Genomic DNA, 14,188 nt, shown 5'->3' on the forward strand with positions numbered 1-14,188 from the left:
TATTGTTATCATCGTTACAAATATTTCATTTGATTTATTGTAGTGTTGTTTTGTTTGGTTGTTGTTGTTTGTGTTGATGTTTTGTGTGTGTTGTTGGGTTTTGTGGTGCTGTTGGGTTTTGTGGTGCTGTTGTGTTGTGTGTTGTTGTAGTGTAGTGTGGCTGTGTTTTGTTTGTTGTTGTGTGCTTTTGGTGTGTTGTTGGTGTGTGGTTGTATTGTGCGATGTTGTGAGGTTGTATGGTGTTGTTTTGTCGTTGCGTTGTTGTGTTGTGTGGTTGTGTTGTTGTATGGTGTTGTGTGATGTTTTATTATGCTGTGTGATGTTGAGTTGTGCTATTGTGTTGTTGTTGTGCTATTGGTTGTTGTGTTATGCTGTTGTGTGGAGTTGCTCTTTGATGTTGTATGTAGATGTGTTGTGTTGCCGTATGGTGTTGTTGTGTCCTTATGTATTGCGTTGTGTGTTGTATTGTTTTGTGTTTTGGGTGTTGTTGTGTTGTTGTATTATGTTTTTTGTGTGTGATGTTTTATGTTGTTGTTGTGTGTTATGTCGTTGTGTTGTATGATTTTGTGTTGTGTGTTGATGTATTGTGTTGATGTGTTTTGTTGTCGTATGATGTTGTTGTGTGTTGTGGTATTGTTGTGTGTTGTGTGTGTTGTTTTGTGTTGTAGTGGTGTTGTTGTGTGTTGTTGTGGTGTTGTTGTGTGTTGTGGTGTTGTTGTTGTGTGTTGTGGTGTTGTTGTGTGCTGTGGTGTTTTTGTTGTGTGTTGTGGTGTTGTTGTTGTGTGTTGTGTTGTTGTGTGTTATGGTGTTGTTGTTTGTTGTGTGTTGTGGTGTTGTTGTTGTGTTGTAGTGTTGTTGTGTTGTGGTGTTGTTGTGGTGTCGTTGTGTGTTGTGTGGTGTTGTGTTGTGTTTTTCGGTGTTGTTGTGGGTTATGGTTTTGTTATGTGTGGTGGTGTAGTTGTTGTTGTGTGTTTGTGGTGTTGTTGTTGTGTTGTTGTGGTGTTGTTGTGTGTTGTGTTGTTGTTGTGGTGTTGTTTGTGTGTTGTGATGTTGTTGTGTGTTGTGGTGTGTTGTGGTGTTGTTGTGGTGTTGTTGTGTGTTGTGGTGTTGTGGTGTTTCTGTGTGTTGTGGTGTTGTTGTGGTGTTGTTGTGTGTGTTGTGGTGTTGTTGTGTGTTGTGGTGTTGTTGTTGTGTGTTTTGTGGTGTTGTTGTTGTGTGTTGTTGTTGTGGTGTTGTTGTGTGTTGTTGTTGTTGTGTGTGTGTTGTTGTGTGTTGTTGTTGTTGTGTTGTGTTGTTGTGTGTTGTGGTGTTGTGTGGTGTTGTTGTGGTGTCGTTGTGTGTTGTGTGGTGTTGTTGTGTTTTGTGGTGTGTTGTGTTTTTCGGTGTTGTTGTGGGTTGTGGTGTTGTTGTTGTGTGTGTTGTGTGTTGTGGTGTTGTTATGGGGTTGTTGTCGGTTGTGTGTTGTGGTTTTGGGTTGTGGTGTTGTTGTTGTGTGTTGTGGTGTTGTTGTGTGTTGTGTTGTTGTGTGTGGTGTGGTGTGGTGTGGTGTTAATAGGACATAATGCAAAAATAAACCATACCAAACTAATGCATTTGTCCGACAACGTCTTGCTAATTTCTACACTTATTTTCTTCATAATATCGTAAAAAAAATCGATAAAAATGTACAAAAAATTAATCTTGGCATTCATTTTTTTCCAAAGCAAGATAGATAGGTAGTCGACTGAGCCAGTCATCGAGAAAGTTGGGTTACATAATAAAAAATGAGTTCTTATGGGGTCACCTTTCAACGAGGTCCATTTTCAACGGGTCGGTGTGAAAAGTGCGCCTACTGTTCAGTTTTCAACGGTTTTTGGGGTCATTTTTCAACGTTGAAAAATGACCCGAGGTCAGTTTTCAACGGGGGGTCCATTTTCAACGTTACACCGTCACGCGTAAGTAATATTAATATCTAATTTATTTTAATTACACTGTTCAGAAGGTGACCATAAGTGTCACATTATACGATTTTTTTTAAACATATAGGCCATGGGCTAGGAGGGTCCCACATGCACCCCCCCCAAACCTCCGAACCAATATTTTTCTGAACCTTATGACCCACTGATCACAAATCCAAATGTTAACATTGCATAAGTTGGGATGAACTTCCGGTTATGACGTCATCAAGATGGCCGCCATCTCGAAATTCACTAAAAATTGAAAAATAGTCATAACATTAACATTTTTCAACCGAAGTAGACAAATGAGTTATAAATGACCACAATAGAACAACAAATACATATCCGGACCAAAAAAATCCAATATATGTAGTGATTTCTACACAGGAAATGAAAAAATCGGATTTAAAGCTCAAAATGGTGATTTTTCAGCAAATTTTTCATATTTTGTTTGACGCAGCAAAAATTGTTTCCCAACAGCAATCTATTATTTCTAATAAGTTTTTTGACCACTTATCAATCTGTTTAAACAATAACAACAACAAAAACCAATGTTAACATTGTATAGGTTCCGGTTATGACGTCATCAAGATGACCACCATCTCGAATTTCACTAAAAAATGAAGAATAGTCATAACACTGATATTTTTCAACTAAAGTAGACAAATGTGGTATCAAAATGACCACAATAGAACGACAAATACATATCAGGAAAAAATAATCAAATATGTGTAGTGATTTGTACGGAAGAAATAAATAAATAAGCTTTTAAGCTCAAAAATGGTGATTTTTCAGCAAATTTTTCATACTTGGCTTGACGCAGCAGAAATGTTTCCCAACAACAAATTATTACTCGCAATCAGTTATTTGAACTCCTATCAATCAACAAAAATATATAGAAATGCAAAAAAAGAATTATTGTTATACCCTCAATTTTGTAGATTAGCAGCGTCTCAAAAATAACACAACACCTACTGATAACGTAACAAATGTAACCTAAGCTAAGCCTACGTTTCCGTTAATATCATTAACAGTTCCCAAAGCGTTTGTTTCCTATGCATAGCATAAGCAAAATGTCAGATGGTTACTACAATGTCACTAACTAATATGTCTTTCACTGGTTCTCAATGATAACCATTATCATTGTGCGTGCTTTCTCGCCTCACTGACCTATCCACTGAAGAGACTCGGCATATCTGGTAGCTGGTACATGCAGTCCGAATCAGAGTACTCGAGATATCAGTATCCAATTCGTCGAAAGCCAGATCGACGTCGTCGATGTCGATGAGCTCATGTGACACTGCATTACCAGTGTTGTTCTAGTCTTTTATGACCCATCCATGATCAGAGTTCTATATCAGGAACAACAGGTTCAGGGATGTGGGATCTCTTTCAGATTCTAACATATCGTACGTATATGCTGTTTCTGACTTCTCCGGCATAATGGAAATTACACCAGATGCAAATTTTCCAATGGTGGAATTGGTTCTCCTTAGCACATAACTCCATAATTCGTATGAAGTACTATTCATCAATCTTGTGGACCCTCGTGCAACCATAAATGGCACAGGTGATATCATCGAGGTCATTAATGAGGGCATAAATGTTAAATGTTTTTCATTGGTCTGACTTTCCCCACTCCCTTGAAGGTGCTGGTTGTGTTACATCTTGTGTATGCGCAAAGAGACCATTGAAGACTCTCCAGTAGAAAGTTCTCTAAAGTGCTTTCCAGACTTGGCAAAGAGTGAAACGTCACTGCAGACCTCATTTATGACCTCAAAAGAATCCTCCTGTGCCACCAATGGTCACTGAGGTTCACAAGAATGAGGAATTGTTCTTCATACGAATTAAGAAGAACCAACTCAACCCTCCGCAGAATGTTTGTCTGGTGTCTTTTCCATCATGCCGGGGAAGTCTTGAACATCATATACAATATGTGAATCTAGGTGAAACTAGGTTGGAAACAGGAAGAGCTCCCACATCCCTGAAGCCGATGTTTCTGACTTAACTCTGACCATGGACAGTTGACAAGTTAGAACCATGATGGTAACCCGGTAATGTAATGTCACATCAGGTCACCGAGGTCGAAGACGACACTCTGGCGAGAAAGCACGCACAACGAAAATGATTAGCATTAAGAACTAGTGAAAGAAATATGTGACACTGTAGTAGCCATCTTATATTTCCTTGCGTTATACACAGGAAATAAGTAATGAATGTGCTCATTCTAAAAGACACAATCTGTTTCGAAAAAGTGTAATGGTATTTACGGAACTTTAATTTGATACCCTATAGCTTTTAGTTAGCGTTTTGCTGTAATAATTCAGTTTGAGAGGCTACTAGTCTACAAAATTTCGAACATGAAAATTGATTATTTTGAAGTCCCATTTAGATATTCAGCCAACTTTAAATTCAAATTTGTTAATATGTAAATCGTCAATAGCCAATGTTATATTCAGGAAATTCCAAAACATCAGGAAACTGTAGTGTTAGCGGTTTGGAAAAAATAACAATCATATGCCGCATCCGGTGATGTTTTGTAAACCAAATGATGGTATAAACAATTCTCTTTTGCATTTCTATATATTTTTGTTCTTGTTGTTGTTTTAACAGATTGATAAGAGGTCAAATAACTGATTGTGAATATAATAATTTGTTATTGGGAAACAATTTTGCTGCATCAAGCCAAATATGAAAAAAATGCTGAAAAATTACCATTTTTGAGCTTAAAATATATTTTTTTCATTTCCTGCGATATAGGATTATTTGGTCCTGACATGTATTTGTTGTTCTATTGTGGTCATTTTGATACCTCATTTGTCTACTTCGGTTGAAAAATGTCAATGTTATGACTATTTTTCATTTTTCAGTGAAATTCGAGATGGTGGCCATCTTGATGATGTCATAACCGGAACTTATACGATGTTAACATTGGTTTTGGTTGTTTTTGTTGCTTAAACTGATTGACAAGTGGTCAAAAAAACTTACAGGAAATAATAGATTGCGGTTGGGAAACATTTTTGCTGCGTCAAACAAAATATGAAAAATTTGCTGAAAAAATCAACATTTTTGAGCTTTAAATCCGATTTTTTCATTTCCTGCGTAGAAATCACTACATATTTTGGATTTTTTGGTCCTGATATGTATTTGTTTGTCTATTGTGGTCATTTTGATACCTCATTTGTCTACTTCGGTTGAAAAATGTTTATGTTATGACTATTTTTCAATTTTTAGTGAATTTCGAGATGGCGGCCATCTTGATGACGTCATAACCGGAAGTTCATCCCAACTTATGCAATGTTAACATTTGGATTTGTGATCAGTGGGTCATAAGGGTTCAGAAAAATATTGGTTCGGAGGTTTGGGGGGGGGATGCATGTGGGACCCTCCTAGCCCATGGCCTAATAGTTTTATATTATTACTCTATGCTATGCTACTGCTTTGTGAAATACTAACAACGGTCAAAGGGCGGCAACCGCTCTCAAATATTTTGATTATTCTTTTAATAAAATGCATTAGTTTAAATATCGGTAGCCGTATGTTCATAATATAAACCATCCTAATGACAACGAAATGTGGCTTTTGTCAAAATATGTTAAAGCTATATAGTTGTACATCATAGAACAAAATTTACCTGTATAAATGACAAACAATGGCAAAATAAAAGCTTATCATTTTACATTGACTATTTAAACATTAAAATCGTTTCAGTTTGAAATCGAATGTTGGCAATCAAACAAAAAACACGACTTCAAATTATTTCTCTTTATTAATTCAGGTAATAATATCAAAAACAACTTCAAATATTGATAGCATTCATAGCAAGTAATGTAATAAAGCAATGAAATTAAGTTCACAATACCGTTCACAACAAAACTATGCCATGCCTTTAATTTGGGTAATGTGCATTAAGTAAAAAGCCCTTATATACTAACCCTAACAGGATAGCAAAATACTATATGAAATGTACAGGAAAGGAACTACAAAAAAAACCAACAACAACACAAAACAAACACTTTTGAAATTTTAAAAACTAAGTGTCCTTAATCGCCACTACTAGCTATTGCTATGTGATGATCAATAAGACGTGTTCTGGAACAGAACGTCATATGCATTAGGTCCATGTGTGCACAACCTATATATAGCTACCTGTATGAAATATAGGACGGCACCTTTGAATTGCTGGTTCTTACTGTATAGATTAGTTTTACTGTATACTATTTGAAGAATAAGGTATCACTTTTGTTTATCTATGATAGTCACATGTGCACCATACCTGCACGTTTAACAAATAAAGTAGTATTTTCTTAATATAAAGGTAAAATAACAGGAACACCAAAAATGAATGGTTGTTTGCTTTTTACTGAAATAAACATTTATGCTACATCAGTAAGGAAACACTATTAATGCATTATTTATTATACCATTTTACAATTTAGTATAAAACTTTCTCCTTCTTTTCCAAACAAAATTACCAATCAAAGTGAGAAGAAGTTGCGTATATTTGCAAAGTTCAAACAATTGAAAAAGATTTTCAATGATGTTTCACCGCCAATCGGAATTTTTTTATTTATTAACACTAACGCCATCAATGAGAAGTTTGAGCTTTATATTTCATTTCAAAATTAAATATTTAAAATAATTACTTGCATCCCGAGACAATCCATGGCACTATGGTCAAAATGGAATGAGGTACTGATTGCGCAGTCAACAAAAGCAAAACAAAATATTCTACATGTATCTGTATGTTTGTATTAATTAGCCATAGTTATAATTATCAACGGAGTACAATTTCAACAGGAAATTCACATAAACCTTTTGATTAAAAACATATATAGTGCGTATGATCCATATTGATTCATATTAGTCAAAAATATATATAACGATTAAACATCACTTATTTTCCAAATGATACATATTGTTTATACACTGTCAGTGGTGCAGCATCTTAAATAATATATTTGAAATAAATTTTGATTTAGAATGGAAAATAAAACCACTAACATTATCGGTATTTTCATTTACAACTTACACATAATGCTACTACAAAAAAAAATTAAAAAAATGGACCCAATGTGCCCGAATCGCCAACCTGATATCTGGTAATCATTGAGTTTATGACACAAGTACTATCCGGTCAACAGGCCTCTTGGTTCCTAACGAGAACCTGTTTACAGAATTTAACTTTTTTGACCCTTGTGACCTTGAATAAAGGTCAAGGTATTTATTATTTGAATAAACTTGGTAGACTTTTATCCCAGCATTCTACTGACCAAATTTCAGAACTCTAGATCTACTTATGGAGAATTTGAATATACAAAAAAAAAAAAAAAATGTTGAATTATAAAATCTTTCAGAAAATACTTAGCACAAAAACAGATTGATAGTATTAATCTGTCATGTCCATTTATACCCAATAATTTAGAAATGTGTTTTCAACATAAAAAGGGTCGAGAGTTCTACTGAAAACTTTGTAAGAATAACCCCAGGTCTTCGGGTAAAGGAATATGGAACAATTTCTTTGAAATTAATGATGAGACATGAAAACACGTATATTTGACCACTTTCCGAGTCACTTCAAGCTCAAAACTTCAATGGTTACAATACAGAATAAATCAACATATCCTTACAACAAATTCATATTTATTTAAAATTGGCTTAACTGAAAATCCTCATTGCTTTCAATTAGACGAAAATTTTGGGAATGCAGAGAAGTATTTTTTTTTAATATTTTGAATTATTGCTAGACTCTTTATTTATTCCTTTTGCTTTTAACAAACAAACTTTTTGTTTATCCAACAATAAAAACATTTATTACAAAACTGATAACCTCAACTTATTCATTTCGAAATAGTACATTTACAGTTCTAGATGTCTCACTGTCTATAACAAAACATATCAATGACATTATTAAAATCTGTCATAAAGGAAAACTACGATATTCAGAAATACATAAAATGTAAATGAAATGTAATAATATATATATAAATCGGACTATTTTAAAATGTTAACCAATGAAAATTATTCAATCATCTGTTTAACAGGTATAAGAACTTGAAAGGACATTGCAGTAGGTCATCAATATAGCCAACAGTAGCTGTCTTGACAGTTTTGTTGGCGCTTAATCATAAAACACCCATATGTGGTGCCATTTTAATTAATTTATCCCCCAAGCGATTTTCAAAGCAAGGACACCGTACTGCACCAGTGGGACAATATAACAAATTTATATTGTGTGTTTTCAAGTAGCAGCTTTGATGCTATCTTGCCATTTAGACTGACTGGAAATTAATGTTTGGGTAACATCATTACACAAATTATTGGTAGCACTGATGCAGTGGATAATCAAAGAACATGGTTACTGAAAAGTTATCAAATACTCTGGATAAGCTTGAGTGTCATTGAATATGATGTACATCCCTGGGTTAGCAGGCGTGTCCACTACAGAATCGAACAACAGATGGCCCGTACCCTTTGGAGGGGCAACTCTCATCCCACGAGATCCCTGGGTGAACTCTCCTGTTATAACTTTACAGAGGTACATCCTTTTGTGTCCACTCGGATCTGGTCTGGAATAGGTATTGGATGCAGAATAACTGGCATTGACAGCAAAGTAAACTCCGTCTCCGAATGCAGTAGCTGTAAGAACAATTTAAAATATATCAGTCAGTAGAGAAGTATTCAATTGGCTTGATAATTTATTTACTATTCAATATTAATTCAATAAAAGGCTATCCATACCCTCTTTGTTAACCTAAAGTCTTTAACTCTGAAACCATAAATTCTACTTCGATTATATAACTTCTGACCACTCGATGTGCTGCACTTCTGTTTCTGGAAGCGCTTCAATATATCAGCAAGCAAATCTACTAGAAGATCACAAAATCAAGTTTGTTCTGGTCTTCTACGAGATATATATCAATTTAACCTTAAGGTTTAAGCCCCTCTTAAACTTAGTAATACTGTGTATGCATACATGTATATATCATTTCTTAGGTGAACTTGAACACAACTAAGATGATAAAAGTATTATACATTAGGGCTAACAATAGGTAATACAGTGTGTGTGAATTGTGTGTGAACTGTGTGAATCCGCGTAACTTATAATTAATTTTCCAGGCTACTTTATAAAATGAAATTCGTTTTCACGTACGATTCCATTGATTTTTCTAAGGGATTATTTTTTTCCAAATCGATACGCAACGTCAATGTTTCTATTGTAACGTTGCGATAACGTCGGGTTTCCGCGCCATTCTCGAATATTTTTTTTCATCGTGGAATGAAAAAAAATGAAAAGGCAAATAGAAAGCCAGAAACAGAGAAAATTAATTATTTACTAGTGTCTATAGCAGGTATAAGGAACGTTTGTATGAACGGATTCGATTTTACAAAACCATAGACCTTATGTCCATTTTGACGTAAGCGGTTGTCAAATATTTTCGCAAATATGGCATACCTGTATAGGGGAACATTAATTTCCAACAGATACCAGTGCACCCATGCAATATAATGTCCTCTAAGCATAATGATAATGCCGCTTTTAAGAAACTGATAAATCTACATGTTTTGTCCCAAATACAGTGGTTTAAACATTGGTTCTCAAAACTAGTCTTCGTTTCATATTCTGTGTTCCTAAAAGTATATATATTATGATCAGTTTTGATTATTGAAATTCCTTCATATAAAATGTATGCCATATTCGCATGATATAATTTGTAACCATTATTTGCATGACAAGGTCAAAAAGGATTTGATGTGTACGATTTTATATAGTTGAATTCGGTCAAACATACCCTTCCTGTAGACACTGGTTAAAGTTGTATTTCTGGTAAATTTCACCATCACAAACTCTTATAAAACATACAATGTATGAATATGTATGCTTTTATATGATGGTTCTGATCCATGGAAACACCAATATACTATTGACATAGCGGTAAATGTCGCATGAAATATTACACGTTTTGAAAGAACCGCCACAGTCAACGTCATGTTTCAAACTTTCGGGTAATATCGGAAAACCGAGTTGCATTACATACGTGACCGACATCGGCGATACCCGTATAGATCGGACCATCCTGAGCCGTATCACGTGCTCAATATCGACAATACCGGTACAGATCGGAATAGATCGGAACAGTTCGGATACTTCCGAGCTATTTTAAACGTGTATACGTTACAAAGATTTTTTTACTTTTATAATTAAAAATACTTCCAGTGCTGCATCTTTATAAAAAAGTGGTAAAAGAAAAAGTTTAAACCTCGGACAGACGGAGAAAAATGTGTATAACACTTTTTAAGAGTTTTCACTATGATAAAAAGAAGCGAAAGTGATAGACAATACAACCTTAACATAATGACTTGGTTATCTGGTGACAGAAATATGTGCCGAAACCTAAGGACATTTTTCTTCAAATGTACATGTTTTCGTATATTTCACCAAATAATAAAAACCGCAGAATAATTTACGAGTCAACAGAAATACCTTTTTATCAACGTTTTGTCAACTTAGTTATGTTTAGTAGCATGCAATATATCACTAGTTTAAACAGGAATTAATGACTAAACATAGTATACATGAGTTGCAAATGGAGAAACTATAACCTACCATTCTTTCCACAATAGCTGCGGTTAAATCCGTGGGCGTTAATACTACCCACAGTCTCAGCAGCGGTTCCATGCCACAACATTTTCTCGTTTTGTTGAGTTGTGCCATTTTGAATGTCGACCAGTTTTTTCTTAGCCACGTATTGTTGATAAAGAGTTCTATTCTGAATCCTCTCAATCTAGGAAAAAACAAGAAGTCCATGAGCCTTAGCGATCATCTGATATATCATACAGAGTGTAACAAAGATGTGTAAACACATACTACATGTATACTGTCTCATTGCAAGACTGATTTCATATAGAATCAAAACGGGCCGAAAATTGACGAAAGATTTAAACCGTTGATAAAATAGGAAAAAAGTCCAAAAACTCTTAAATTTGAAATTACAAAATTGACCCCACGATTTGTTTAATAGTGAATCCCCACCATGTAATGATGACATCAATGCAATATGCATGTTATCCTATTGGCAATGAAAAACAATCCCAATAGAGGACAAACATATTAAAGGGACAATTCAATGAGGCTAATTCTGTTACATAACCGAAGCAAAATATGACTGTGCCGTCAGACTTTCCGGAACTCTTTAGTTCCTCCGGTTCCGCTCTTACGAACTACTACCTACTTCCGGCTTATGAAAAAAACAACAACACATGTTTGACAGAAATCTGTTTCTGGTGTCTTTGGAGACATTATAGGGTAACTATTTCATAAATAGGATTGTGACATTGCGAACTGACTTATAACTTGTTGAACATATATTGTAAGAATTCTAGTCAAATTTGAATTATACTGTTAGAACTTCCATCCACGTGGTAGCTAATCGCGCTTACAATTGCATGTACATTATATTTGTATTTTGTTGTATGTTGAAGTCTTTACTCTACCTCAAGGAGAGGTAGCGTTTGCAAGCAATAAAAAGAAAAGAAACGAAAACCTAGAATGTTGTTTGCACAGTAAAGACCTACAGAATCCCCAGACAGCAGAACAGGACAAAACAGAAAGATGACAGAAAATACGGAAACCAGAGTCAGAAATCTTACCACTGAAGGTAAGGAGTTATACAAAACTAGGTTCGAAAGATATATATCACGCCTTCTGGTAATGAGGAGTACCCTCGACACCCTTCTCAATGACACCACTTCCTCTGTTGAAAGAATCCAAGAAAGTTTTACAGAATATGAAACCCTCTCCACAGAGCTCATGCACTTCCTGAAAAGAACTCGTACAGAAGAAAGCTATCGCGAACTTAGTGCCTATAGGTATATATTTGAAACAATGAGAGCCAGAAAGGAGTTAATCCTGCAAGAGAAATCGTCATTGAAACCCTATTTGGACAAACCCCTACAAAAGAAATGCCCCGAAACACCCCTACAACGAAATGATAAAGAATCATCTAGTTCATCGCACAAATCCACTCAAAGAACACACAGATCACATAGATCACAGATATCAAACCGATCAGACGTAAGCTCCACATACCTTCGTACAAAGGTGAAAGCTGAAGCCGCAAAGGTCAGACTCGAGTTCGCCGAGAAAGAGGCCCTAATAGAAAGAGAAGCAGCCGAGAAACATGCCCAACTCAAAATAATTAAAACAGAAAGAGAATACACAGAGGCCGCCGCCGAGCTAAGAGTAATGGATGAATATTTTCAGGAAAACCAGTCCTCACCAAGCATTGACGTTCCTTCAGAAGAGCTTTCATCGCACCATAAAGTTGAACAATTTCTCGACAACCACATGCCGTTAAATCCTACACCACTTCACTATGTTCAGACCCCTCGTCCTAATCCAAACCTCAGAAATAAGCTAGTACCCACTGTAAGTTCGTTGAATGACTTTCCTCACGATGAACGTTCTATACCAAGTCTACGACCTCAGGCCCCAGAGTTTACGCCTTGTTATATCCCTCCCCCAGATATGTTTGCTGATCATGACACCCCAAATGAAACCCAACAAAACCACCAGCGTAGTGTATATAGGAACGACAAGGGACCCAACTCCAATGATCCTATAGAGCCTCATACACCTGCATCAAAGTACCAGGAGTACTGTAATCCAGTTGATGGGACACCGCTCGGAGATAACACTCTGAAAGATATCAGCAGGTTTTTGATGAAAAAGGATCTTCTGTTACACCGACTATCCAGCTTTAATGACAAAGCAGAAACCTACCTAACCTGGAAGGCCTCCTTTAAAAATATAACAGAGGACATGAACCTTAGTGCCGATGAAGAAATCGACCTCTTAGTAAAAAATACCTAGGAGCTGATTCACGACGTCATGCAGAGAGCCTGCGTAGAGCCAATGCTACGAACCCAAACCTTGCACTGACCAAGATATGGTCTAGACTGGAACAGCGTTATGGAGCCCCTGAACTCGTTGAACTATCCCTCAGGCAGAAACTCGATGCTATGCCTAAAATAGCAAGTAATGACTCGAAGCGACTGTACGAACTAGCGGACCTCCTGGGAGAGATCCAGTCTATCAAGGAACAGGATAGTTATAGGAGCCTCATGGCATTTTATGACTCTTCAGCTGGAGTTAATCCCATCGTCGCAAAACTGCCCACCTATTTACAGAACAAATGGACAGCACATGCCAGCAAGTATAAGAAGCAGAAAGGTGTGTTATACCCCCCGTTTTCCACATTTGTTGACTATATTTGCGATCAAGCCTTCAGAGCTAATGACCCGAGCTTTGATTATTCAATGAAGCCAGAAAACAAGACCACAGTTATTCCAGAGAAGAAAAAGAACCCCCCAACATCCTACCAGTCGAAAACCATCACGGTTCACAAGACAGAGGTCAGTCAAAAGGCAGAAGTACTCTGTCCTCTTCACAATACATCACATAGCCTTAACGACTGTAAAGCTTTTCAGAAGAAACCCATAGAAGAGCGGAAGAAGTTTATGAAGACGAAAGGCATATGCTTCAGATGTTGCGCTGTTAACTCACATATTGCTAAGGACTGCACGGAGTCATCAGTAACCTGTCAGAAGTGCCAGAGCAAGAGACACTGTACGGCCCTGCATTGTACAGAGGCCATGTCTGCCAGCATATCCACTACAGCTGCCAAGCCTACCAGTCCTACGGAAGTCCATACTAATTGTACCACTGTGAACTGTGAAGAATTCTCCGGAAGATCTTGCGCAAAAATAGTGCCTATAAAGGTTTACCATCGTACGTCACCTGAAGACTCCAAATACTTCTATGCAATAGTTGATGACCAGAGCAATAAGACTCTCGCCACTTCAGAGTTCTTTGACTGTTTCTGCGAGAAAGGAACCGAGATCGAGTATACCCTATCGTCATGCGCAGGAGCGTTCACAATGTCCGGAAGAAGAGCTGGAGGCTACGTGGCCGAATCTGTGGACGGCCACACCAAAATGGATCTCCCCTCCCTCATCGAATGTAACGATATACCCAACAACAAAGAAGAAATCCCTATCCCGGATATTGCCGAGCACTACAGCCACTTACTCGACATAGCAAGCCAGATTCCATGCCTCCACGATGATGTGCCTATCTCAATTCTTATTGGCAGGGATACGATCGATGCCCACCGGGTGCTGGATCAACGCTTAGGCCCCAAGAACACCCCATTTGCACAGAAGTTAGGCCTGGGTTGGATACTTATCGG

General features: G+C 36.7%; 1 protein-coding gene across 1 annotated transcript in view; it reads right to left on the minus strand.

Moving 5' to 3' along the window:
- Positions 1-5,687: 5,687 nt before the first annotated feature.
- LOC138335703 (protein mono-ADP-ribosyltransferase PARP14-like) overlaps positions 5,688-14,188 on the minus strand; it is a 56,468-nt gene continuing 47,967 nt past the window's right edge. Inside the window, 2 exon segments of the mRNA XM_069284865.1 lie at positions 5,688-8,576; positions 10,546-10,723. Coding sequence (XP_069140966.1) covers positions 8,296-8,576; positions 10,546-10,723 — 459 coding nt within the window. The 3' untranslated portion in view covers positions 5,688-8,295.

Source organism: Argopecten irradians, chromosome 11, assembly GCF_041381155.1.
Source record: "Argopecten irradians isolate NY chromosome 11, Ai_NY, whole genome shotgun sequence".
Lineage (NCBI taxonomy): Eukaryota > Metazoa > Mollusca > Bivalvia > Pectinida > Pectinidae > Argopecten > Argopecten irradians.